The 26439-nt window shown below is 39.8% G+C and overlaps 1 protein-coding gene across 5 annotated transcripts in view; it reads left to right on the forward strand.

Annotated features, from left to right (window-relative positions):
• Window positions 1–26439, forward strand: part of SEC16B (SEC16 homolog B, endoplasmic reticulum export factor) — a 76126-nt gene that overhangs the window by 13805 nt on the left and 35882 nt on the right. For all 5 annotated transcript variants that reach the window (XR_015733199.1, XM_087890148.1, XM_087890147.1 and 2 more), the window contains exons 5-15: window positions 3417–3537; window positions 12229–12379; window positions 12548–12695; window positions 16638–16795; window positions 18221–18282; window positions 20179–20314; window positions 21016–21246; window positions 22153–22250; window positions 22349–22430; window positions 24915–25032; window positions 25852–25963. Coding sequence is in view for 4 of the 5 variants with exons in the window: in XM_087890148.1 (XP_087746274.1) it covers window positions 3417–3537; window positions 12229–12379; window positions 12548–12695; window positions 16638–16795; window positions 18221–18282; window positions 20179–20314; window positions 21016–21246; window positions 22153–22250; window positions 22349–22430; window positions 24915–25032; window positions 25852–25963 (1417 nt within the window). In the remaining variant the exon portion in view is untranslated. The remainder of the gene's footprint in view (window positions 1–3416; window positions 3538–12228; window positions 12380–12547; window positions 12696–16637; window positions 16796–18220; window positions 18283–20178; window positions 20315–21015; window positions 21247–22152; window positions 22251–22348; window positions 22431–24914; window positions 25033–25851; window positions 25964–26439) is intronic.

Genomic DNA, 26439 nt, shown 5'->3' on the forward strand with positions numbered 1-26439 from the left:
CCCCTTCTGTTCAACATTTATGTAAAGCCGCTGGGTGAGATCATCCGTGGCTTCGGGGTGGAGTTCCATCAGTACGCTGATGACACCCAGCTGTACATCTCCACCCCAGGCCACCCCAATGATGCCCTTGAAGTGATGTCCCAGTGCCTGGAGGCCGTGCGGGCCTGGATGGGGAGAAACAGGCTCCGACTCAACCCCTCCAAGACCGAGTGGCTGTGGCTTCCAGCGTCCCGATATAGCCAGCTGACGCCATCGCTGGCTATTGGGGGCGAATTACTCGCCCCCACGGAGAGGGCTCGCAACTTGGGCGTCCTCCTGGACGCACGGCTGTCTCTAGAAGATCATTTGACGGCCGTGGCCAAGGGGGCTTTTTATCAGGTTCGCCTGATACGCCAGTTGCGCCCCTTTCTAGATCGGAACTCTCTACGCACAGTCACTCAGGCACTAGTCACTTCCCGCCTGGACTACTGCAATGCTCTCTACATGGGGCTCCCCCTGGGGTGCACCCGGAGGCTCCAGCTGGTCCAGAACGCGGCCGCGCGGGGGATTATGGGGGCGACGAGGCGCTCCCATGTGACACCTCTCCTGCGCGAGCTGCACTGGCTCCCGGTGGTCTTCCGGGTGCGCTTCAAGGTGTTGGTGACCACCTTTAAAGCGCTCCATGGCTTAGGGCCGGGGTACTTACGAGACCGCCTTCTGCCACCAATAGCCTCCCACCGGCCAGTACGCTCGCACAGAGTGGGCCTCCTCAGGGTGCCGTCCGCCAGATAATGTCGGCTGGCGACCCCCAGGGGGAGAGCCTTCTCTGTGACGGCGCCTACCCTCTGGAACAACCTTCCCCCAGAGTTACGGATAATAACAGACCTCCGGATTTTTCGTCGGGCCCTGAAAACTTATTTATTTCAACTAGCTGGGCTGGCTTGAGCTAAATTTTAAATTGATTTTAAATTGGGTTGTTTTAATTACGGCCAAAATATTTAATTATTTTAATACTGTTTTTAAATTTTGTATGCTCTGTTTTTACTTAGGCTGTGCACCGCCCTGAGTCCTATTGGAGAAGGGTGGTATAGAAATTTAATTAAATAAATAAAATAAATAAATAAAAATCTTCCTGGGATCACGTGTTAAGTCCAAAATTCTGTTTCAGTTCTGTGGCTCCATTTGTAGGATTAAATAGTTCACATTTCTGATTCTTTTTTCTCTCTCTTCTCCTCCCCCTTTAGCTTAGCCTTAGTCTGGTTTCCTCTATATCTTTCCAACGTCCTCACCCTTTCAATAGTTCTAAGACTCCTTTCTATAGTTTCCCCTGTTCTTCTCAAAGCATTTCTCAAAGCAAGAAGCATGGATGCCATTTTCTTCATTAATTGTACTTCCCTTTGAAACTGAAAAACCACAGGCAGCAGTGGTGGATTTCAAATTTTTTTATTATCGGTTCTGTGCGCGTGACAGGGGAAGGATACTGCAAAATCCCCATTCCCTCCCCACTCCAGGGGAAGGTTACTTCAAAATCCCCATTCCCTCCCCACCCTACTAACCTGCTCGGGGAAGGAATCAAACTCCCCTCTCTTTATTTCCCCAAATAAAATATTACTTATAAGAAAAGGCTCCCAGAAAAGCAAGGAAAAATCAAGCTGCTAACAAGGAACCTGCCTGATACTCATTTCACATTCCTGTCAGCTGCATAAAGGAAACTTTGTAAGAAGAAAACAGCTACCGGTGCTTAGAGATTATAGAAGGTGGAAGCCGGAAGTTCAGCTCCATTTACAAGCAGGCAGAAAACTCATTCAAGACAGGATATTTCACAATGGAAATCGCCCAAACCTTTTTAGAAACACAAAGCCCATGTTGTACAAACCCCAAAACTTCAAAAACATAGAACCATATAAGAATCCCTCCTCTTATCCAGTTTGTTGTTCAGCTGACCCAGAAACAAACTGCTGAATGTCACTTTGCTTCTGCAAGTAAAAACCTCCTTCCAGCAGCTGCTTCTTGGCTTGTCAATTTAAAGCAACGGCGTTTTATTTCCTTCTTCTTCTTTGCCAAGTGATCTCCTGGCTAAAATGTGAGCCCTGATTTTTTCCTTCTAGCTGATTAGTTGGGAGGCTTCTTGGCTTCTCAATTTAAAGCGATGGTGTCTTGTTTTTCCCCCCTCTTCTTTGTCAAGTGAGCTCTGATTTTTTCCTTCTAGCCAATCAGCTGGGAGACTGGGAGGCAGTAAATAGATTGGGGGCAGGGCCAGGCAGAGGTGGTATTTACTGGTTCTCCGAAATACTCAAAATTTCCACTACTGGTTCACAAGAACTGGGGAGAACCGGTAGCAACCCACCACTGACAGGCAGTTCCACTTACTCCTAACCTCATTTAAAGAAAACCATGGGGTAAAGTTTTACACACACACACACACACACACACACACACACACACACACACCCCACTTCATTTCATTTCACTTCACTTCATTTCATTTCATTTCATTTCATTTCATTTCATTTCATTTCATTTCATTTCATTTTCAAATACATGTGCTTAAAAAAATTAGGTGTGCTATAGCTGGGTTGTAAATATCTGGATAACCTGTAGGTGGAAGTAGTGAGATGCTATAAACAAGTGGCCCCCAACTTTTTGGGCACTAGGGACTGGTTCCGTGGAGAGAGGTTTTTCTGCAGACCAGAGGGGGCATGGTTTCACATGCTGCCTGCATCCCATGGATGGGGCTTCACTTCTTTGCACAGTCCAGTTTCTTGCATGCTGCAGCCCAATGCCGGTCCACGGACCAGGGGTTGGAGACTCTTGCTGTAAACCTTCCATCATACGGTTTTTAAGCTTTTTGTAGCCCAAATATGATAGTTATAAAAAGTGAAAGCTACCAGTCCCTGCAATTTTCTTGGCAAGTTTTTTCAAAAGTGATTTGCCACTCACTCCTTCCTAGGGCAGATAAAATGTGACTGGCCCAAGGTCACCCATCTGGCCTTGTGCCTAAGGCAGGTATAGAACTCATGACATCTTGGTTTTTATCTTGATGCCTTAACCATTGCACTAAATTATATTATAGTTTGGTTTAAATAAGGAAATATTCTCGCAGTGGTGATTTGCTAAGAGAAGGAAGAGGTGATAGCTTCTCTTCAAGAGCAAGTACGATTCCTACAATCCTAGCCAGTATTTGGGAAAATTACTGTAACTCAACCATTTCATTTCTCTTAATTATTTCTCAGCTTCATGCTGTTTACCTGCAATCCTTCTCTCCCCCCCCCCAGGTAAATAATCATTATTATCTAATCTGTTCCACTAGTGCAGATCATAGTTCAATTGTGTAGTTTAAGGAGAATGGCATTCCATTGCTCTATGCCTAATTCTGACTAGCCTTTCATTCTTAATGCATGCAAGAAGACCTATTTGTTTATATTTACTTTGTACAGATCCAAGATGGAGAGATAACTGGAGTGAAAGTGCAAATTCCTGGCACCAGAATTACTATCCAGATTGCCAGCCTAGGAGTGGTAACAACTCTTTGGGGTATTATGATGTTGCACTAACTCAGTAAGTAAAACTCTTGAATGACAATGTTTAAGATTATCCCTATCCAGTTATTCTTAGTACTGTTGGGTCAATGGATGGCTTTGATATTTATTGACAAAATCTCTGGCCAGCATGAGGATAGAATTGTAGATGTTATCTTTGCCTTGCCTTCAGTCTCTCTCTCTCTCTCTCCCTCCCCCCTCCCCCCCACACTCTCTCTGCATGCCCTCTGGAAACCTACCTCCCTACTGGAGATATTTTAGATTTTTCCAAGCTGAGATGTGTGAGAAGATGTATTCATATTTCTATTTTTCATGCATAGACCTTCTATGGATTATTTTAGGGATTCTCTAAGAAAATTACAGGTAGTCCTCAATTTACGACCACAATTGAGCCCAAAATTTATGTTGCTAAGTGAAACATTTGTTAAGTTTTGCCCCATTTTATGAACTTTCTTGCCACAAATGGTTTTTTAACATTTGTACTATGTGTTTTTTATCTTTTGGCTGTTCACCGCCCTGAGTCCTTTGGGAGTAGGGCGGTATATAAATTTAATAAATAAATAAATAAATAAATAAATAAATAAATACAGTTGTTAAGTAAATCACTGCAGTTGTTAAGTTAGTAACATAATTGTTAAGTGACTCTGGCTTCTCCATTGATTTTGCTTGTCAGAAGGTCACAAAAGCTGTTCCCATGACCCTGGGACACTGCAACTGTCATAAAGATGAATCAGTTGCCAAGCAGTTGAATTTTCATCACATGAATACGGGGATGCTCCAATGGTCGTAAGTGTGAAAAACTGTCATAAGTCACCTTTTTTCAGCGCCGTTGTAATTTTGAATGGTCATTAAATAAACTGTTGTAAGTTGAGGACTACCTGTATATGGGGAATATCAGAAATGTACAGATATGGTATTGAACAATTCCTGAGTGCTTATCAGTGCATTACATGTATCTCCTATTAGTGGGTTGTGGCAAAAGTATGCTGCCTTCCAAGGTCATTTAGATTTGAACCAAATACTATGGTGTGAGTAATGTACTGTAGTGTGAGTGCACCGAGAGGCAAAATTGAGCTTTGGCTGGAATGGTGATTTGTGAGTATCTGCTTATATAAATGTTTGTTTTGAGTCCTTAGTTTAAGTGTAAGTCTGTTCATGCATACACGAAGATGAATTGAGAAGCATGATTTTTACGGTCAAAGATTGAGAGCATCATACAAAGATTATGAAAGATTCTGAATGTGAAGCAGATTACTTTTACACAGTACCATGAGTGAATTTTAGAGAATAAAGGACACACAGAGAAAGAAAATAATTGGAAAAAATCAAAGTGGAAGGACTATAGGAAGAGAAAATGTGAGTCCTGCTTGGAAAAGTATTACAAGATAAATGCATTTTTCAACAGAATAAATGAGAAATGTGTAAAAGGAAAGGGGACTTGAAAGCTGCTTGGAACATGTTACAGAGCATTACAGAAGATTGTAGTGTTATATTAAAGGAAATAAAAACACATTGCAGTGGTAAAAGAAGCTGTGGATTAGGTAAATGAACACAAACACAAGATTGTTGCAAAAATGAGCCTGAGAGGCAGATATTTTATAAAATATACTGCTCAAAAAAATAAAGGGAACACAAGCAGAAGACATCCGAGATCTGAATGAATGAAATAGCCTTATTAAATACTTTGTTCTTTACATACAGTAGTTTATACACTGCTCAAACAATTAAAGGGAACACAAAACTACTGTATGTAACGAACAAAGTATTTAATATGGCTATTTCATTCATTCAGATCTCGGATGTCTTCTCCTTTGTTCCCTTAATTTTTTTGAGCAGTGTATATATTGAGAAAAGACAAATGCAGAATATGTGTTCAACAAGAGCAGGATATGGTTAAGATTTAAAAATGAAGTTAAAACAAAATCTTTTTGAAGTGGGGCAAAACTAAGAATGTACAGAGGTGAGAAAGTTTACTGTACATTTGTTGAAGTAAAAAAATATATATGATGGAATGAATAGGCTGGAATTATGGAATGGTTTGTATTAATATAGAATGGAAAGTTGATGGTTGAATGTGATATTAATAGTAGGTGACGGAATTAAAGATGCCAGAGGATAAATGGAGTATTTAGCAAATGGGTCAACATTGAGCATATTGGCTTGGTTGTCTATTGTGTTTATGAATAAATATATAAGGAAACAATCATGGTGATCTTATACTGGTTGGGGTGTAAATGTGCTTGTATTTGTGTATGCGTCTAGACTTAGTGTTCTAATGTCTGAGAATCTGAATGATTTGTACTGAATATTAGGTAGAAGTATGGTATTATAAAGAGTTTGAATGTTGATATTAAAATTTTAACAGCTGCATTGGTGTAAAGTCTGCAAAATACAGTACTTGTTGAAATTCATGTTTAAGAAACAATTAATGAAAGAGTTTTAGGTTTCAGGTTTTTTAACACTTCTAGCTAATATAATAACCTTGCACATTTAAATGTATTAAACTGCAATGTGAACTTGGATATGGAAAAAGATATTTGATAATGTTCAAATTATGGATTTGTATCAGATATTTAAGGATTTTAGACTTCCTATGCAATTAATTTCTTAGATTAAAGTTTATTATCCTAATCTTTCTGATTTTGTAATTATTAAATTATTTCACCAGTAATAAAAGCAAAGGGTAGAACTTGTCAAGGATGTTCTTTATCTCATTTAATGTTTAATTTGCATGTTCCTGCAATGGATATACAATGGCTAATACACACACACACACACAGAGAGAGAGAGAGAGAGAGAGAGAGAGAGAGAGAGAGAGAGAGAGAGAGAGAGAGAGAGTCAATATTCTAGATATAACATCATACATAATATAATGTAATGTAATATACTATAATATACTACAATGCAATGCAATGCAATGCAATGCAATACAATATAGAGTAAATCAAATATTCTGCTAGATGAGTGTCTGGAAAATATTAGGGTTTTTTATATTATTCAGAAGCTATCCCCAGGAAGATACTGAATTTAGTAGGTAAGAATATTTGAAAATATACCGGTATCTCTCAGGTAAAAGAGGCTATTGAGAGGCAAATGAAAACATCCTTAGGTTTATTGTGAAGGATTAGTGTTATTAAAAACAAATTTAGCATCAAACTAATACATATTTTCAGAGCAATGCTTGTCTTGGTTCAGCTTAAATATTTTAATTAGTTTTTGTTTTAACATATTTAAAAAGTTAATGATTATTGTAAATTTGTATGGATGAAGCAAATACCCAGTTTGTCATTGGTTTACTTATTAATCTAAGTCATGTATTAGAATGCAACTTCTTTTAGCTACTTGTGATCATGGGCTACAATTGTAAGATTCAGAATTATTTATTTATTTATTTAATTAAATTTCTATACCGCCCTTCTCCAATAGGACTCAGGGCGGTGCACAGCCTAAGTAAAAACAGAGCATACAAAATTTAAAAACAGTATTAAAATAATTAAATATTTTGGCCGTAATTAAAACAACCCAATTTAAAATCAATTTAAAATTTAAAATTACAATTTACTACCCTTCTAGTCCAGAGATGTTGGTTCTTATCATAGTAGGAATTAGGTTATTTTCTTCTTTATACCATATAGTGTTTTTAAATGTAGTAGACTAAATTTATTTTTGGTAATACAACAATAATATAGTTATATAGTTATATTTATGTTTAGTTTTTAAATAATTTCATAATTAAGGTTTTTAAATAAATGTTTTATATACATTCACATACATATATCAATATGAGAGTCTGTGCCATGTTGTGAGTTAAGGTGCTGGACAGGGAGCAGGGAGATCCAGATTCTAGTTCTCCCTTAGGCACAGAAACCAGTTGGGTGACTTTGGGTAACAGAAAAATTATTATTTTTCCCCCTGTCCTCCTTCATTATATTTCCTTTCAGTGTTCAGCACTTAAAGTTGTGTCACACTGACCATTTCTTTCCTTTGTGCATTTTTTGATAGAGTTTCATCCTAGCTATAAGATAAAGCCAAACTGTTATATATAACAGAATAACAGAGTTGGAAGGAGCCTTGGAGGTTTTCTAGTCCAAACCCCTGCTCAAGCAGGAAACCCTATATCATTTCAGACAAATGGTTGTCCAATCTCTTTTTAAAAACCTCCAATGATGGAGCACCCACAACTTCAGGAGGCAAGTTGTCCTACTGATTAATTGTTCTAACAGGAAATTTCTCCTTAGCTTGGTTCTCTCCTTGATTAGTTTCCATCCATTGCTTCTTGTCCTGCCTTCAGATCCTTTGTAGAATAGGGTCTATCTATCAGAATATCTTCTATTCTATCTATAGATGATGCACTTTCCTGTGTGCTTCATCTTAGCTTGGAGCACCTGGAGGAGAAGAATACTTATGTGTGAATGCTGTTTATTGATTTTAGTTCAGAGTTCCACAGCATTTGGTGAACAAACTGGGCCTATTAGGTTTTAATAGTCCTTTATGTAACTGGATACTTGATTTCCTTATTGATAGGCCCAGGTTTGTGTGAATTGGGAGAAAAATTTCCAACTCCATCTTCTTGAGTACGGGTTCCACACAGGGCTATGTCTTGAGACCGCTACTGTTCACTTTGATGACCCACGACTGTTGTGCCAAAAGTGCTACGAATCATATTGTGAAGTATGTGGATGACACAGCAGTGGTGGGTCTTATTCAGGACAACAATGAAAATGCTTATAGGGAAGAGGTGAAGGCTTTGGTGGACTAGTGCAATAAAAGTAACCTGGTTCTAAACATTAATAAAATGAAGGAGATCATTGTAGATTTTAGAAAGATCCAGCATAGTCATACTCAACTCAGTATCAAGGATGCAGATGTTGAGGTGGTCAACAGTATTAAGTATCTGGGGGTGCAGATAACGAACAATCTGAATTGGTCTCTCCACACGTCATCCTTAGTGAAGCATGCAAACCAGCATCTGCATTTCTGGAGAGCACATCTTTCTCCTTTTGTCCTGACCACTTTTTACACAGGCACAATTGAGACCGTTTTAACAAATTGCATCACTGTTTGGTTGATAGTAGCAGTGCCTCAGATAGAAGGTCCATACAGAGAGTGGTAAGGGCAACCAAGAAGATTATAGAAAGCTCGCTTCCTGTTATTCAGGTTACTGCTTATAAGCGCTTTGTGCTTAGAGCTGAAAGTATTGTTAGAGACCCCACACACCCACTTTACGGTTTGTTTCTGTTGCTCCCCTCTGGGAGCATTTGAAGTATTTCTAATAGAACTATTTGATTCTGTAACAGCTTTGTTTCCTATGCCATCCATCTGGTAAACTTGCAAGATTTGTTTTTCTCACCATGTTCATGTATGCATCCGAACTAGACTGTGTTGTTTCTCTGTGTCATATAATAGCAGCTCTGTAGTGGACAAAAAAACTCTACAGAGAATCATTAAAACTGCCCAGAATATCATTGGACTCCAGCTACCAGCCCTGGATGACATCTTTGAATCTCGCTGTTTGAGAAAGTTGCATGACATTCTCAGAGACTCTTCCCAACCTGCTTACAATCTTTTTGGACTGTTGCCTTCTGGCAGAAGATACAGAACAATTAAAACTTGGACCACACGTCTTCTGAATAGTTTTTATCCCAGAGTTATAATTGCACTCAACAATGAACTAAAGGCCACCATCAGTGAGCTGTTGGACAGTCTTACTTGGTCTGTTTTGTGGATGTTTGGGTGGTTTAGGGGTGGAGAATTTAATGGGTGGGAGTGTGCTTGGGGATTGTTATGTGTGTTGGACCTGGTCTTTGGGTGTTAAGTGAATTTTGTTGTATGGGTATACTGTATACACGTACAATGACAATAAAGTTATTTATTATTTATTTTATTTAATATATGTGGTTATATGCTTTTTTATTTATTTATTTATTTATTTATTTATTTATTTATTTATTTATTTATTTGTTTGTTTGTTTGTTTGTTTGCTTGCTTGCTTGCTTGCTTGCTTGCTTGCTTGCTTGCTTGCTTGCTTGCTTAATTATCAAGTTTATGTAATGTATATTGGAGGTGGTGACCCTTTGAGAGCTGTGTGCAATGAAACTTCATTTTAACGTATGCTGATTAGTGTACATTTAACATGACAATAAGGTCTGAGATTGACCCTTCTTTGTGGCAGCCCCTTATTGATATTGAACTATTGCTATATGTCATCTCTAATCCTACTTTTCATTAAACTAGATATACCCAGTTCTTGCAACTGTTCTTCATATATTTTAGCTTTCAGTCCCCTAATCATCTTTGTTGCTCTTTTCTGCACTCTTTTTAGAGTCTCAACATCTTTTTTATATTGGGCAATTAAAACTGGATGCAATATTCCAAGTGTGGTCTTACCAAGGCATTATAAAGTGTTACCAACACTTCACGTGATCTTGCAGAAAACTGCAATTCTTTGTGCTTGTAGTATTCTGCAGACTTTTCTAATGCAGAATTGTAAGCTTGTGGGAGGGGACATTATCAATAAAGGGAGGCTTTTCTCACCTGGTAGCTAATTTGGTGATAGGTGAGAAAGATTTAAGTGAAACATTTGCTTAGACAGTTTGCTGTGTACACATCATGAGGAAATTGGGTCAAAATTCTGAATCTTGTAGGAAACAGTACATATTCAGATTTGGCATTCATTTTATGTACTTATCATGATATAAGGAGACAGATATATACAGTCATGGCCGTAAATGTTGGCACCTCTGAAATTTTTCCAGAAAATGAAGTATTTCTCACAGAAAAGTATTGCAGTAACACATGTTTTGCTATACACATGTTTATTCCCTTTGTGTGTATTGGAACAAAACCAAAAAAGGGAGGGGAAAAAGCAAATTGGACATAATGTCACACAAAACTCCAAAAATGGGCTGGACAAAATAATTGGCACCCTTTACTTAATATTTGTTTGCACATCCTTTGGAATAAATAACTGAAATCAATCGCTTCCGATAACCATCAATAAGCTTCTTACACCTCTCACCCGGAATTTTGGACCACTCTTCCTTTGAAAACTGCTCCAGGTCTCTCTTATTGGAAGGGCGCCTCTTCCCAAGAAGCAATTTTAAGATCTCTCCACAGGTGTTCAATGGGATTGAGATCTGGACTCATTGTTGGCCATTTCAGAACTCTCCAGCACTTTGTTGCTGTCAAGTATTTGCAAGCCATTGGCACATGTGTCATATAGACACCAGTAGAGGCAGAGAGTATCTCCACCCCTATGTGAAAAGGGCTTACCCTGAGTATAAAACCCCCTCCAACCTTTTCCACCATGCTCTCTCCATCTCTCTCTTTTCATGTTTGTTCCTCATGAGACTTGATCTCTGTTGTACATAGATAATATGATTTATCATATGAATAAATACGTTTAAGACTTTTATTTATGCATCTGCCTCTGAACTCTTCTATGCTCCTGGGTGTTTCTACGATCCCAATTCCACAGTTGCCATCCATTTCTGGGTGCTTTTTGACGTATGTTTGGGGTCATTGTCCTGCTGGAAGACCCAAGATCTCCAACGCAAACCCAGCTTTCTGACACTGGGCTTTACAGTGTGACCCAAAATCCGTTGGTAATCCTCAGATTTCATGATGCCTTGCACACATTCAAGGCACCCAGTGCCAGAGGCAGCAAAACAACCCCAAAACATCAGTGAACCTCCACCATATTTCACTGTAGGTACTGTGTTCTTTTCTTTGTAGGCCTCATTCCGTTTGCAGTAAACAGTAGAATGATGTGCTTTACCAAAAAGCTCTATCTTGGTCTGGACGTTTGCCCAGAAGGATTTTGGCTTACTCAAGTACATGTTGGCAAACTGTAGTCTTGCTTTTTTATGTCTCTGTATCAGCAGTGGGGTCCTCCTGGGTCTCCTGCCATAGCGTTTCATTTCATTTAAATGTCGACAGATAGTTCGCGCTGACACTGATGCTCCCTGAGCCTGCAGGACAGCTTGAATCGCTTTGGAACTTGTTTGGGGCTGCTTATCCACCATCCAGACTATCCTGCGTTGGCACCTTTCATCAATTTTTCTCTTCCGTCCACGCCCAGGGAGATTAACTACAATGCCATGGGTTGCAAACTTCTTGATAATGTTGCGCACTGTGGACAAAGGCAAATCTAGATCTCTGGAGATGGACTTGTAACCTTGAGATTGGTGATATTTTTCCACAAGTTTGGTTCTCAAGTCCTCAGACAGTTCTCTTCTCCTCTTTCTGTTGTCCATGCTTAGTGTGGCACACACAGACACACCATGCAAAGACTAAGTGAACTTCTCTCCTTTTTATCTGCTTTCAGGTGTGAGTTTTATATTGCCCACACCTGTTACTTGCCCCAGGTGAGTTGAAAGGAGCATCACATGCTTGAAACAATCTTATTTATCCACAATTTTGAAAGGGTGCCAATGATTTTGTCCAGCCCATTTTTGGAGTTTTGTGTGACATTATGTCCAATTTGCTTTTTTTCTTCCCTTTTTTGGTTTTGTTCCAATACACACAAAGGGAATAAACATGTGTATAGTAAAACATGTGTTACTGCAATACTTTTCTGTGAGAAATACCTCATTTTCTGGAAAAATTTCAGGGGTGCCAACATTTACTGCCATGACTGTAAGTTTGCTGTAAAGTTGAGTCCAGTAGTTTTTAAGCTCAACCTTTTTCTTTTTCCTTTGATTTCCTCTAGATCTAAGAAGCAGGATCCGTACGAAGATAGCTATGCTTCAAAGAAAGATGCTTCCTATGATATCAGCTACCATTCTCCTTTGTTGCAAGAACACACTTGGGATAATTTCCAAGAGAACTCTTTGAAGAATGCCACTGTTCCAGCCCATGAGGTATCTAATCTCATCCTTGCTGACAGTTTAGCCGGTGGGAGGAAAGATGTATTTTTTTTTCAATAGTAAAATTCCTTGGGAAAGAAGTTATATAGTAGATTATTTTGCTTTGTTTTAATTCAGACTACCATTCACTTCCATATATTTTCTATGTTTTCCCCTACATAGCTTTCATTGCCTGAGGGGCTAACCCCCCTCCAACAGTACAAGGAATGTGGTCTCAGTTCCAGCAGTTATGAGCTTAGTCAATATATGGAAAATTCTTCCAACCACTATGAAGCAGCTCCCTCCAAGGATTGGAGCCCTGTTCAGTTAGGTGAGTTATTCAACAAAGATAAGATGCAGGATGAGGGTAAAAAGGCTGAATACTTGTCAAAGACTGGATAGAACTATGGTGAAACTCAGTGTTAGAGAACAAAAAAAATCTATTTGATTCAGGAGGACAATCCGAAGATTCCCCCAAATTTAAATGCTGGCACTGGATTGGGCTAAATAGCAGTTTGATCTGTAGGGAAGGAGAAGTGTTCTGTGTATAAAGAAGGTCTGAATAGACCTGTCTATGATAATTTTCATCTGAATAACATGGCTACGATTTCTTGTTGTGATATTAGTATTAATTTGGCTCATTTTCCTTTGAAGAGTATGTGATGCTAAGATTGGTGAGAAAGGCCCTTTTTCATGGTTTACCCAAAGGAGAGTTAGATTGGATGGTCTTAAGGACTTTTTATGTTTATACTTGTTTGCTCCAGATTTACATAGTAGTTCTGGGTGAACTCCACTTTCTATCCCTTCTACGTTGTTCCTAAAACTTAAAAAAAACTAGTCAAGCTTTTATTGCTTTTATTCCTACCCTCCAAAAAGTATCTTTAAAAAAACTAGCATTACTTTTATTATGTTCATTATTAATAACATTTGAAAACTTGCTCTGGGAGGATTTGTCTGAAAATGCTGACTATAAAATATTGAATAAATAATATATTCCTGTTGTCTGCCCTAGATTTCCCTTTAGATTGGATTTTTAAGAGTATTGACTATATTCATAGCTAGATCATAGCTTGAGTTAGATCAGACTTGATGGAAACTGCTCTAGCTTTTAAAGATGAAACCTAGAAGTAAGGAGAAATTTTCTGAAAATGATTAATCAATGGAATAGCTTGCCTCCCAGAGTTATGGGTGGTCCATCACTGAAGATTGTAAGAAAACCAGGGATTTTTGGCACCAGATTAGGATATGGTTGGAGGAGATATTAGACCAAAACATAGATCTGAAGCCAGAATTATTCCTATTGGAATCACAAAAGAGAAATATAGCAAAGAATTGATATACTTAATGCTGCATGTTATAACAGCAGCAAGGCTGGTTTATGCGCAATACTGGAAAAAGGAAGAAACTCCCCCGAAAGAAGAAATAATAAAGAAAATCTTGATTTATGCAGAAATGGACAAGCTGACATTAGAACTCAAAAACAAGAACGAGACAGAATACTATAAAATTTGGAACAAAGTGTATCAATGGTTGGAAAGGAGAAAAGGAGTTGGAACAAAAAAGAATTAGGGTTTGTAAAATGGATACTGGGTAATATTTAGACAAATATGTAAATGAGGACAAGGGATATCTATATAAGAACAAAATAGTAAAATTAAATATATAGTTAAATATATTTGTTGTTATGTTAATATATATATATATATAATGGTTTCAGTGGGGATGTGTTTGGGAGCGACTGCAAAGTTGAATCCTTTGGAAAGGACATTGGTTTTGGCTTTGGTGAGGATCCTATCTGAGATGTTATGCACTGTTTGTTTCATGTGTGGCTGTGAGGGGGGAGGGGTTTGTTTCTGGCGTTCTTGTAGTCTTCGGAGTTTGTTAGTGTGTGTGTCTGTCTTGAGGGTGGTCTGTGTTTCGGCTCTCCAGACAGCGAGTTGTTTGGATTTGTCCCAAAGTGCGGGGTGGATCTTGTTGCTGAATTTGAGGTGAAGTGTGAGGAGATCTTTGTTGATTTGGTCTAGGAGGAATCTTTTTGTGTGAAGTTCATTTCTGAACTTCAGTTTTCTTCAGTTCAGTCCCTAACACAAAGAATGACACCAGACCCACACTCACGAGAGCCACACAGGATGTAACCACCACACATCCACGCAGAAAGCAGACTCAAACCCACATTGATGATGAGGCACGACCCCGGACCAGAAGCCAGACCACAGCTGCATCATTAGCCACTTTAAACCCCTCCAATCCATACATGAAGCAGACTGACACCCACCATGAAGAGGTGGCACAGCCACGAACACGAAGCCAAACAACAGCAACACAGCTCACCAGCTCAAATCCCCCTGCTACTCAGACTAACCCGAGCACAACCAAGCCCCCACCTAAACAGAACACACACCCATCCAATCAGAGCACAGCCAACCCCCCATCCAATCAGAGCACAGCCAAACCCCCAACCAATCAGAACACACCTCCGCCCAATCAGAACACAGCCAAGCTCCCACCCAATCAGTTCACACCCCCACTGGCAGTTAAAAGGAAGAAACAGCTGCGATCACACACATTGCTCCTAGAAGCATGAAGACGAGAACACCAGCCTGAAGATGACGAATGAGACTTCGTCGAAATGTTGCCAAGAAACCTCCAATTTTATGCGGGAGAAAACCTGAATAACCAAAGACCTACATACAAACACCCGCGAAAACCTCAGTAAATAGATAGATAGATAGATAGATAGATAGATAGATAGATAGATAGAGATATGACAAGACCGGGATGGTCACACTATGTCCAATGTTTTTAATGCTTGTTTAATAAAAAATTGAAAAATTAAAAAAAAAGATTTTAAAAAATATCTTGACATCTCTTTGATTGGGATGGTATAGGGACTCCTGGCTTGAACACAGGGTTGGGCTAAAGACCTCTAAGGTCCCTTCCAGCCCAATGATTCAATGTTCTACAACCTGAAATGGCTCCAGTCACATAAAAGAAAATGATGCTCACATTGTAAAGCCAAGTAGCTGTACAGAAGCAGAGAGCCAGCCATCAGTTGCCAGTAGCTTTCTTCCTTGTAGTTTCTCTTCCCATATGATTTTCTCCCAAGCAAAGAGACTTCTGGGTATCAAAGTGCACCTGAAGAGAAAAGATCTCAGTGAGAGAAGCTATGGATAGGGCTCCCAGATCTGAGTTACAAGAATCGGGATGACTTTTAGATAGCAGCCAAGAAATAGAACGTTCTGTATTTATTTATTTTTTTGCTATCATCTAGTGATCATCTGGATTTCTGCAGCCCAGATTGGCTTGGAATGGTGAATCATTGGCAGAAACAATGTTTTGCATTTCACAGTCATATGCTCTTGGCTTTTAAAAGCATATTTCTCCCAGGCTCTTTCTACAAAATGTATATGATTATGAGTTTGTACATATGGAACTATAGCCATTGCTGTAGTGTGGTCTTGAGCAGTTCAAAGGCTCTAATCAACACATACTAGATCACCATGATCTCTGCATGACAAGGGGCCAAAGGATGCCTTTCTTTGTTTCCCTAGAAGGTGGGCACTACATTTGAGGCAGGGTTGCATAAAAAACTGAATCATATTATCACTCTCCTTTTCAGTTTTGAGAGGAAGCATTTTTGAAATAAATGGATTAATGGACATAATCCCACTAAGAGCTGTTCTATTGTACCTAATTTTAAGGACATGTCAGAAGGACATGTCTCATACTTCTGTAATTACAAAAACTGGATACCTGGTAAATAATGACTGATTGATCAAATTTGAATGCTGCCAAATCTGTATAAATTCATGGCACCTTGCAAATGTCACATTAAAATGCCCATAGTAACAACCTAAAAATCAGTACATTTTTTTGATGCACTATACATAGTAAGACTTGCACAGTAACAATATCGTACAATCAGTTAATCAATTGTCATTAATCCATAATCACATATAAATCAATGCCACAGTTCAAGGAATCTGGACTAGAATCCAACTTGGTAACTATCAGTTTATTTTCCATTGGATTGGATTTCTGAATAGACAGACACTGGGACATGGTTTGTAGAGCAGGTTTGGGAATATTTATATTTGTAGTTTATCATTTAGGCCAGGGGTGGATGCGTCATGCTCAAACCACACCCACCCCAGCTCCGCAAAGGGAAAAACGTCTCGAAACATCACATGATGACAACATGACGCTGCAAGTTTGACACCCGTGATCTAGGCCATTTGCCCACCAGTAAAAGGACTGTCTTTTTGTCTTCTAGCCGAAGACTTCCAAGCTATGACTAGCCATGTGACCTCTCCCAAATTTACCCTCCCTCATGTACCTCTGTGTTTTGGACCTGGAGGGCAGCTGGTCCGAGGATGTCCAAATGATCCAGCAGATGGACAACCTGCTCTTATTGAGATACATAGCCTTGAGGTAAACTTCTACTTGCCCCTTAGAAACAAGATACGATATTGCATATCTGCTTACATGGGATCGGAACTGTGGCACTATTTGATTGCTCTTTGTTTCTTATTCCTTGGTTTTACTTTCTTCTCTGATTTGTTCCCAAATTAGAGCGTGTTATTAGAGCGTGTCCTAATAAATATCTTTTTTTCTATAAGCACCTCCCATCATTCCTCTTATAGGTAACATGGTTGTTATAATGCAGGGGTGGGCAACTATGGCCCTTTTATGACTTGTGGACTTCAACTCCCAGAATTCATTAGCCAGCCATGTTAGCTCAGGAATTCTGGGAGTTGAAGTCCACAAGTCATAAAAGGGCCATAGTTGCCCACCTCTGTTATAATGCATTCTCTAGACACCCTCAATTTCTAACTGTTTGGCAAAAACATCCAATAGACTTTTCAGCATTCAGCTTACATATTAAATGCTCTGAAAGAAGGAGAGTGCAGAGGTTATGCAGGCAAATAAAATCTATATTGCGAACTGCATTTTGTAACCCACTTGACTGTGGAGATCCAGATGAACTGGTCTGCACTTTGAGTTAGGAAGAGCATGATTCTAAATTTTCCCACCTCAAAGATAAACCCAGAGGTCTCAACTGTGGCTTTTGGGCTCAGTTTAGATTTACCATCAGGCAAGCTCTGATACCCTTTTAGATCAAAGAAATTGACATAAGAAATACAAAGTTCTTTGAACATTTATTTAGAAAACAATAAAGTCAGAATTCAGTGTACCACGGAAAGGGAACCAGAGTATAGGTAGTCCTCAACTTACAACCACAACTGAGCCCAAAATTTATATTGCTAAGCAAAATAGTTGTTAAATGAATTTTGCTCTATTTTACAACCTTTCTTGTCACAGTTGTTAAGTGAATCACCACAGGTATCAAATTAGTAACATGATTGTTAAGTGAATCTGGCTTTCCCATTGATTTTGCTTGTCAGAAGGTTGCAAAAGGTAATCACATGGCCCTGGGACCCTGCAACCATCATGAACCAGTTGCCAAGCTTCCAAATTTTGATCATATGACCCTGGGGATGCTGCAATGGTTGTGAGTGTGAAAAAGTCGCTTTTTGCAGTGCTGTTGTAACTTTGAATGGTGACTAAATGAACTGTTGTATGTCGAGGACCACCTGTAGATAGATTTGCAAAAGGCATATACTTTCTGACTTTCTGATGACTTAAACCAGCGTGCTGTAGCATGCTGACTACACTATAGTTTGGCTTAATGAGTGTAGGCACATAATTCTAAACTATAAAGTAGTTTCTTTGTTTTGGCTTAGTGCGAGTTATAAATCCATTCTTTATGAGTGAACCAGGCCATTATAATTTATTGACAATTTTGCCATACCAAAATCAGCAAGCCAGGCCTCTGAACTTGCTTCTGTTTTACAGATTATTCTACATGACACTGCTGAGCAGGAAACAATGAGAATTTTTCCAGGACCTCTAATCAGGTACAAGACTTGAGGGGAATAGGTTGGCCCTTGCCCTTTCAAACAGCAGCCACATAAGCCAGCAAAGTTTGGACTAAGGGTAACAAAATGGAAGAATTTCTGGGGAAACTTTGGAAGATCCCCTTTGTCAGGTCCATAATAATACAGGTAGTCCTTGACTTACAACAACAATTGAGCCCAAAATTTCCACTCCTAAGTAAGGCAGTTGTTAAGTGAGTTTTGCCCCATTTTATGACCTTTCTTGTCACAGTTGTTAAGTGAATCACTGCAGTTGCTACGTTAGTAACATTGTTATTAAGTGAATCTGGCTTCTCCATTGACTTTGCTTGTCAGAAGACTACATGACCCTGGGACACTGCAACCGTCATAAATGCACGCCAATTGCCAAGCGTCCAAATTTTGATCATGTTACCTCAGGGATATTGCAATGGTCATAAATGTGAAAAACAGTCATAAATTACTTTTTTCAGTGCCATGGTAACTTTTAATGGTCACTAAACAAACAGTTGTAAGTGGAGGACTACATGTAAATGGGTGCAGTACAATACTATTTTAATTAAACCTTTTATGTAGCCATCTATCGATCCAGGTCTTAAGTGCTGTCCTGAAAGTTAAAAGGGTGGTTAAAATGGCAGTAAGCTTCTACAATTCTTGTTCATTCTGACAAATAATTCTGTCTCATGATAATTTGGTGACTAAGAAAAGATAACATTGGGATTTTCTGCTTCAGGCATCCCATACCTTAAGGGGGCCTTTTGTTATGGTTGTCAGGGTTCCAAGTAACAGCCCATAGGAAATCAAGACTCCAAGTCAGGGTTCCTCAAAGTATAGATTTATTAGGCATGTCATATTGCCACAGCTGGTGAAAACCCGAATCTGAAGTCCCTCGGGTTTTCCCCACCCAGTTCAAAGTCCAAAGTTCTTCCCCACATTACACACATCCATCACATGCCCCAATCAGGTCTCTCTCCCCACCCTGTATGTCTCCTTTCCACACCTCTCCAGGTGCTGGTGAGAGTGTCCTTGGTTCCCAGAAGAAAGAATGTTATTTTGGCTACATATCCCCCTCAGCTATCTCTACTCCCCCTCCCTTTCCCACAGCTCCAGCCAGCCTCGCTGTGGCAACCCTGAAGATGCTCAAAGATGGCTCCAGAGTTGACAATGGCATTTTCTTAGGACAAAATTTGATATGTATTTTACATGATTTGGAGATGTTTTTAATACATTGTGAGCCACAGAAAGTATTGCGCTGTAATCCACCTAGTTTAGTTATGTGGCAGAAGACTAAAAGGAGAAAACATAGGAAAAGGAAAGAGATATTTACATATTTCTTTATTATTTTCTGGAGAATGTGATTACTTGGACCACCTATTCCTGTAGCTAGTTCAAAGGGATGAGCCGTACTTTTGCTTTCCAGATGCTGGATAGATTGCTGGCTTGCCAGAAGTTCCCGTTAGGGGAGCTGGCAGAGCAGTCTTTCTAAAGTCTATAATTACTGGCTAATGGTCCAGAATGGCTGGCTGACATTTCATCAAAGGGGAATGGTGACAAGAAATGGTCTCCTAATAGCCAGGAATCACTCTTCAGCTTTGGGAATGAAATACTCATCAAAGAGGGTGACAGATCTGGAGGAGGCACAAAAATGGCTAATGGCAGAGAATGTGCAGAGAATGAGGCAGAAGAATCAGGAGGAAAGTGTGTGTTTGTGTGTGGGGAAGTTAACTGAAACATGGGTGTTCTCTAGGCCAGGGAAGGTGACATAAATGATTATATAGAACAAGTCTTTGCTTTTCCGTGAACTGCTTATACAAAATTGCACAAATATTACACACATGCATTAAATCCTGCTGAGATTTAATTATATTATTATTGTGGTCTTCGTTTCTTCTCTTTCAGGGAAGATCTGCACAAGGTGGATGTGATGACATTCTGTCAACGCAAAGCAGCCACTGTCTGTGACCTGACAACTAAACAGGGACGAGATTCTGCCTTGCTTTGGAAGCTCCTCCTCCTCCTTTGCCGACAAAATGGAGTAGGTATAAAGGAGGACAGTCCTGGGTGGTTATGGCAAATGATGAATTCAGTCCAGACAGGATGAATCTCTATTCTTTTGGGTGAGGGGTAGGTGGTCCCCATAACTGAATATAGTCTGCAGATCTGCAGTATTTTAATCGCTTCCTTGGGGTGTCTGATGATTTCTGACCTGACATAGTTACTGGGATTGAAGACTGAGAACTCTCTTCTTTTCCGCATTTACCCCAATATTGCCAATGCTGTGTTATTGACATTGGAAAGACTGTGGTCAGTCTTGGGCCTGAATACGTTTTTGTAAACGTATTGAAAACATATGGGCTGCCCCTCTGGTGAAACGTCCCTCCATCAATAACGGGTCCCTCAACCCTTTCCAAATCTTCTGAGATAGCTTTTGGAAGACATTAAGACGATGTTAATTCTCAAATTCTAGCAGTAAAGTATATGAGTTAATCTGAAGCACAGATTTGACGATTGAGAAATCAGTTCTTGAATCTGGTTTTCATGAATTTGGGGGGCTTATTTTCCAGCAAAGTAAAATGTTGAAATTAAAAACAAATTAAAGTATGAGATACTCTGGGAATGCCCATGGTTCTGTTCTGTCACTGTTCTGCTACTGCCCCTTTTCTTGCTGTGTTATCTTTGATATTTCTGATCTTCCAATTCATCTAATGTGTGCTGTTTTCTCCTTCCCATTCGCAGTCCATGGTGGGATCAGATACAGCTGAGCTGCTGATGCAAGATCGCAAATATCAGGAAAAGTACAAAAGAGAAGAGCCACGGGTGAACCTGATTAACCTGACAGGAGAAGAATGGCCAGTGCCTGGATGTGGAAATGTGGACCTTCTCACAGGGGAGATGGTCCCAACGGCTGGCACACTAGAGCAAAAAATAGAGAAGTTCACCAAACTCCTTTTCTATGGTAGAAAGAAAGTAAGAGCTACGTCTCCATGTTTGCTTTCTGAGGGGATTATGCGCATAGAGCCTTGGATCATACTCATATCATTATAACCTCTCATGATTACTCATATGTCTGTGAATCCACAGTTTCATTTCGCATGAGAAATACAGGGAGAATGCAAATCAGACACAATATATTTCCTCAGAGAAATATATTGCTTTTATTGAGAAGTACAGCACTATTAGACTGTCTTTTAATTAAACTCTATTTTAAAGTGTTGTACTCCACTGGTTTTATTGTCTTGCTTTATGGAACTTTGTTTTATTATTATTTACTTTTGTCAAATTATTTTCATGGAACATTGTTTTTATTATTTTTATATAGCTCTTGGGGCTCCTTCATGAGGAAAAAACAGTAAAAAACTAAATTACAATAGGAATACTTAGGCAAATGATTATATTGGTTCAGAAGTGACAGTTTGATGTCTTTTGCATGTTTAAGGTTACAGCTTACACAGTCTCTTGCCACTGGCTATGCTTGCTAGTTGATTTGAAACATCTAGAATTTCCAACCCCTCAAAGGGTAGCACATAGTCTGCTCTGCATGAAAAAGACCCACAGGTCCATTTTTTCAGATCTTAAAGAATCTCAAGTTGCTGATCTGGTTCTGCTTAATACCTGGCTAATACTTGTTTTTTTCTGTGGATTATAATATTAGGGCAATAACATTTCCCTATGTTTTCTTGATTCTCATATCCATTTTACTTAGACAGAGGTCTACCCTGTCCATGGGACACATTGGAGACCATTGATATCTAGGCTAGCTCTCATCTGCCATGAACTTTGACTGTTAGTCACACTGGAAAATAATAGTATGGGATAGAGTAGGGTGCAGTTGGTAGATGTCAAAAGTTTTGATTATGTTTTGCTTGCTTATAGGAAGCCCTAGACTGGGCTATGAGGAACCAGCTGTGGGGCCATGCTCTCTTTCTATCAAGCAAGATGAACCCAAGGATTTACAGTTGGATCCTGACTGGGTGTGTAGAATGCTTTGCTACTTCTTCAATGTGAGCTGATATTTTAAATGCCCATATTTGCCATGTCTGACAAAATGATTTATTCTGTCATGTTACAGGTTCACAAACACACTGGCCTCCAACGATCCTCTGCAGACACTTTTCCAGCTCATGTCTGGAAGGATACCCCAGGCATCTTTGGTATTGGTTTCTGCCTCCGCCCCTCTGCTTTCATGGGTCCTGTGTATCTGGCCTAGGCAGGATGGATCTGAGGCGAGGAGATCGTCAAGTGAAGATGGACAATGAAGGGCAGCTTAGATGGAGGAGCCAAGCCTAAGGCAGCAGTTTGATAGGACCAGGTGGAATCCTCTTGGTCACTGGAGTCATGGGCTCTTTGTGCAGGGAGAGCAGGGCAGAAATGCTACAAAGCATCTATTAGGGTGCATAAAGTAGAGAAGTACCACAGTCTACACTGGGGCTGTCAAACTCCCGACCTACGGGCTGGATGTGTCACGTGCTGGCCACACTCACGCCTGGTTTAGCGAAGGGGAAATAAATCCTGATACATCATGTGACACTGCCATGAGTTTGACATCCCTGGTCTAGACGAATCCAAAACTAGACTTTGATAAAAACAAAGCTTTTTTTTTTAAAACTAAGAATGGGCACTTAAACGGATTGCTAGAATCACTTACTGTTTTTGTCTTTCTCCTTCCTGCCACCTCTGTGCATGTGAACATCTGAAGATGCCATAATTGGTGTAGGCATGGCATATGTGCAATTCTAGTAAATGTCTACAAGGCTCAGCAGGGAAGATTGCTCAGCTTTTTCTAGCTGTCAATATTGACAATAGCTTGTTGACACCAGCAACAATTATGGATTGCTAGGATACCCAGACTTACTATAGTTATTGGATCGGTAGAATCCAATAACCAACCTTCTCTATTCTGACATTTTAATCTAGGACTTGACCAGTTTTGTTGACAATGCTTGAGAAAGCATAAGTTACAGTACAGAAGGCAGTGGGTTAAGAAATGATCAGCTATATTCTATTCATTTCTTTGGTGGCTAAATAAGTTAAGCTACTTAACTGACAGACATGTTAGCCATACCTGAAAACTGCTGTGGAAAATTTATGTCTTAAATTTATTGGCTATGTTCTGGGAATGATTAAGAATAATCTTGGCCTAAACCAGGGCTGTTAAATTCCTGGCCTGCGGGCTGGATGGGTCACATGCTGGCCACACCTATGCCTGGTTTAGCAAAGGGGAAAAAAGTCCTGATACGTCACGTAATGCGGCCGTGATTTTGACACCCCTGGTCTAAACCAAAAGTGACTATAGTTAATCAATAGTGTCAAGGCTGAATTGGAATCAGCTGATTCATATTTAGACTGGGACTTAGGATCTGGCAGTCTGACCTTCAGCTGAACAGAGAAGTGTAGAATGTGTTAAAGTGTGAAATTATGCCATTCTAGCAGTAGTGGGTTGCTTCACCCACCCACCCGGACATCTCTGACCATGTGCAGAAACAGCATGTGCACGTGCCCACGAGCAAACTGGTAGCAAACAAAATTGAAACCCACTACTGCATTCTAGGTACCTCTTTCTGCCTGCCAGTTTTTGGGCCATATGTCCCTTCTCTTCTGAAAGGGGTGGTCTGCTGCTGCCTAACCAACCAAATGAGGGTGTGGCCATTGCCTCAGATATAGCTAGCCTGTATTCCAGTGTCCTTGATAGGAATATCTCTTTCAGGTTGCATTGCATTCTATGTAAGTGCATATTCTCCCTTCTGCCTTTGCTGGATGATTAGGGCAAATTAAAGTATAGGTTGATGAAAGAATGAGTTTACTGGGGTGGAGATAGTCTGAATGAAACACTCTTGAGAATTCTCATGGAGAAACTGTTCTGCTATTGCCCCCTTTCTTGCTGCATTATTGCTGTTTTCTTATGAGCATCCAAATCATCTATATATGTGGTTCCTTGGGCCAAGTTCTCTAGCAATCTGAAGATTTCCTGCTGAGAAAGAAACCATGAAGTCAAAGGTTAACCACTGTTCCATGGGAGGCAATAATGGGGCCAGAAACTTTGGTATACTTCAGAAGCCAAAATGTGCTGAAAGTTTACCTCAGGTCAGCCCTCCCCAGTCTAATGAGTCAGTGAGGTGACTGACTCATTAGTGTTGGAGTCAGACTAAAGAAAGCAGATTCAAGTGCCCCCTCAACCATGAAGCTTGCTGGGGTAGTTTGAAGTTTTCTCCCTCTCCCTCCCCCCCCTCTCCCTCCCTCCCTCTGCCCAATCTACCTTACTTGGCTACTGTTGTAGGAGGGAGATCCTCATATACTGTAAGCTGCTTGAATAAAAGCTGGAAAATAAACTTCTCTGTGTTTTGGCTAGGTTGGCCGAGCATTTTAGAAGTTGCCATGTCAGCACTGGCACTTGATGAAGGTTTCCTTAAAGATTATATATTTTCTTTGTGCTTCAAGTCAGATATCCTCTGTGTTTTGTTTAATGTTGTTTTGCTAAATGCATGAACCAAAGTGGTACAACACACACACATTGGTTTGCTTCCCAAACATTTGGAGCATTTTTTCTTGATCTTATGCCATGCAGAGGAAACAACTTTGAGCAAATAGTGATGTTTTATCTTCTTTGTACATTGTAATTTCCCCCTTTTTGACTATAGTCCTGTGGAGATGAGAAGTGGGGAGACTGGAGGCCACACCTGGCTGTCATGCTGTCTAATCAAGGAGGAGACCTGGACCTGAATTCCAGAGCTATCATCACTATGGGAGACACATTGGGTGAGGAAATTCATACAGACGTGGGGTGAGTGGTGGTGGAATGATTTCCAGTTCTAATGCCAGAGGAGTTGAATCTGCATTCCTTAATACTTCAGCTGCATACAAATGGAGGAATCACTTAAAGAGGAAAGGCTATGTGGGAAGAATCACAGAGATGTCAACCCTCTGCTGAACCTTTGATCCTCACTTGATCTTCTCATATAATTCCTCCTGTCTTATCTCCTTTTTCCACATCTGCCTGAAAAAACAATAATAATATCAGAAACGATCAATGAAGTCGGCAACCATATAAGAGCCTTGGTGGCGCAGCAGACTAAAGCACTGTTAAGTAACACCAGCTGCCTGCAATTACTGCAAGTTCAAATCTCACCAGGCTCAAGGTTGACTCAGCCTTCCATCCTTCCGAGGTAGGTAAAATGAGGACCTGTTTGTGGGGGCAATAGGCTGACTTTGTATAAAAAAAGAACACCACTTAGGTGGGGGCCAAAAGCCCTACTAAGCAGGTATATACAAAAGTATGAAGGCTATTGCTTAACGTATTATAAGCCGCCCTGAGTCTCCGGAAAAAGGCGGCATATAAATCGAACCAATAAATAAACTAGAACTTTTGTTGTATTTAACTATACAGGACTGGCAAACTGTTATAATGTCCATGTCTTTAAAAGAGGGATAATGTGGGTGCATTTTAATGCTACAAAAAGGTTGCAGTGAATCTTCTCTTTTCTCACAAGGCTTCCTTTTCCTTAAAACAATCATAATGCATTTTGTATTCTCAAATGTTTTCCCCATAGATTAATGTGTGCCTTTTTATCTATTCAGCTGGGAAAGGGTTAATAGAAGCTGCTCACTTCTGCTACCTGATGGCAAATGTCCCTTTTGGCCACTATCCAGTTCAAACAGATTATATGGTGTTGCTGGGAAGTAGTCAGAGGTGAGTGAACAAGAAATAGAAGTTCCCGCTTAATTTAAAAAAAAAAAAAATATATATATATATATATACTTTTCTTTCCCAAACTGGGGCCGCTTATCCCTTTCAAAATTCCCATGAGCAGCCTTAGTACTGATTTCAAGTTGAAGCAGACCTGAAGCACACCCAACAATATTGGATGGTGCTTGAAGACAAGATAGCATTTTCTACTGAGGTGGTATGAGATGGTATATGAGGATGGGAAGATAACTAGTTCATGTAGTAGGAACTAGAACTAAGTTTAGGATTGCTATTATGCCTTCAACAAATCAGCAAAGAAAGCTAGCCATGGAAAGGGAATAAAACAATATCATTTGCTAATAGATGCATATTAGGTCACAGGCTGGTTGAACATTTGTCAATGTATCTCACAATTATTATACTGGACCAGCTTTTTCTCCAGATACTATAGTTATAATTGTTTGTGGTGGAGCACATCA

The sequence above is a fragment of the Pantherophis guttatus genome, chromosome 3 (assembly GCF_059756535.1).
Source record: "Pantherophis guttatus breed Tessera chromosome 3, ASM5975653v1, whole genome shotgun sequence".
Lineage (NCBI taxonomy): Eukaryota > Metazoa > Chordata > Lepidosauria > Squamata > Colubridae > Pantherophis > Pantherophis guttatus.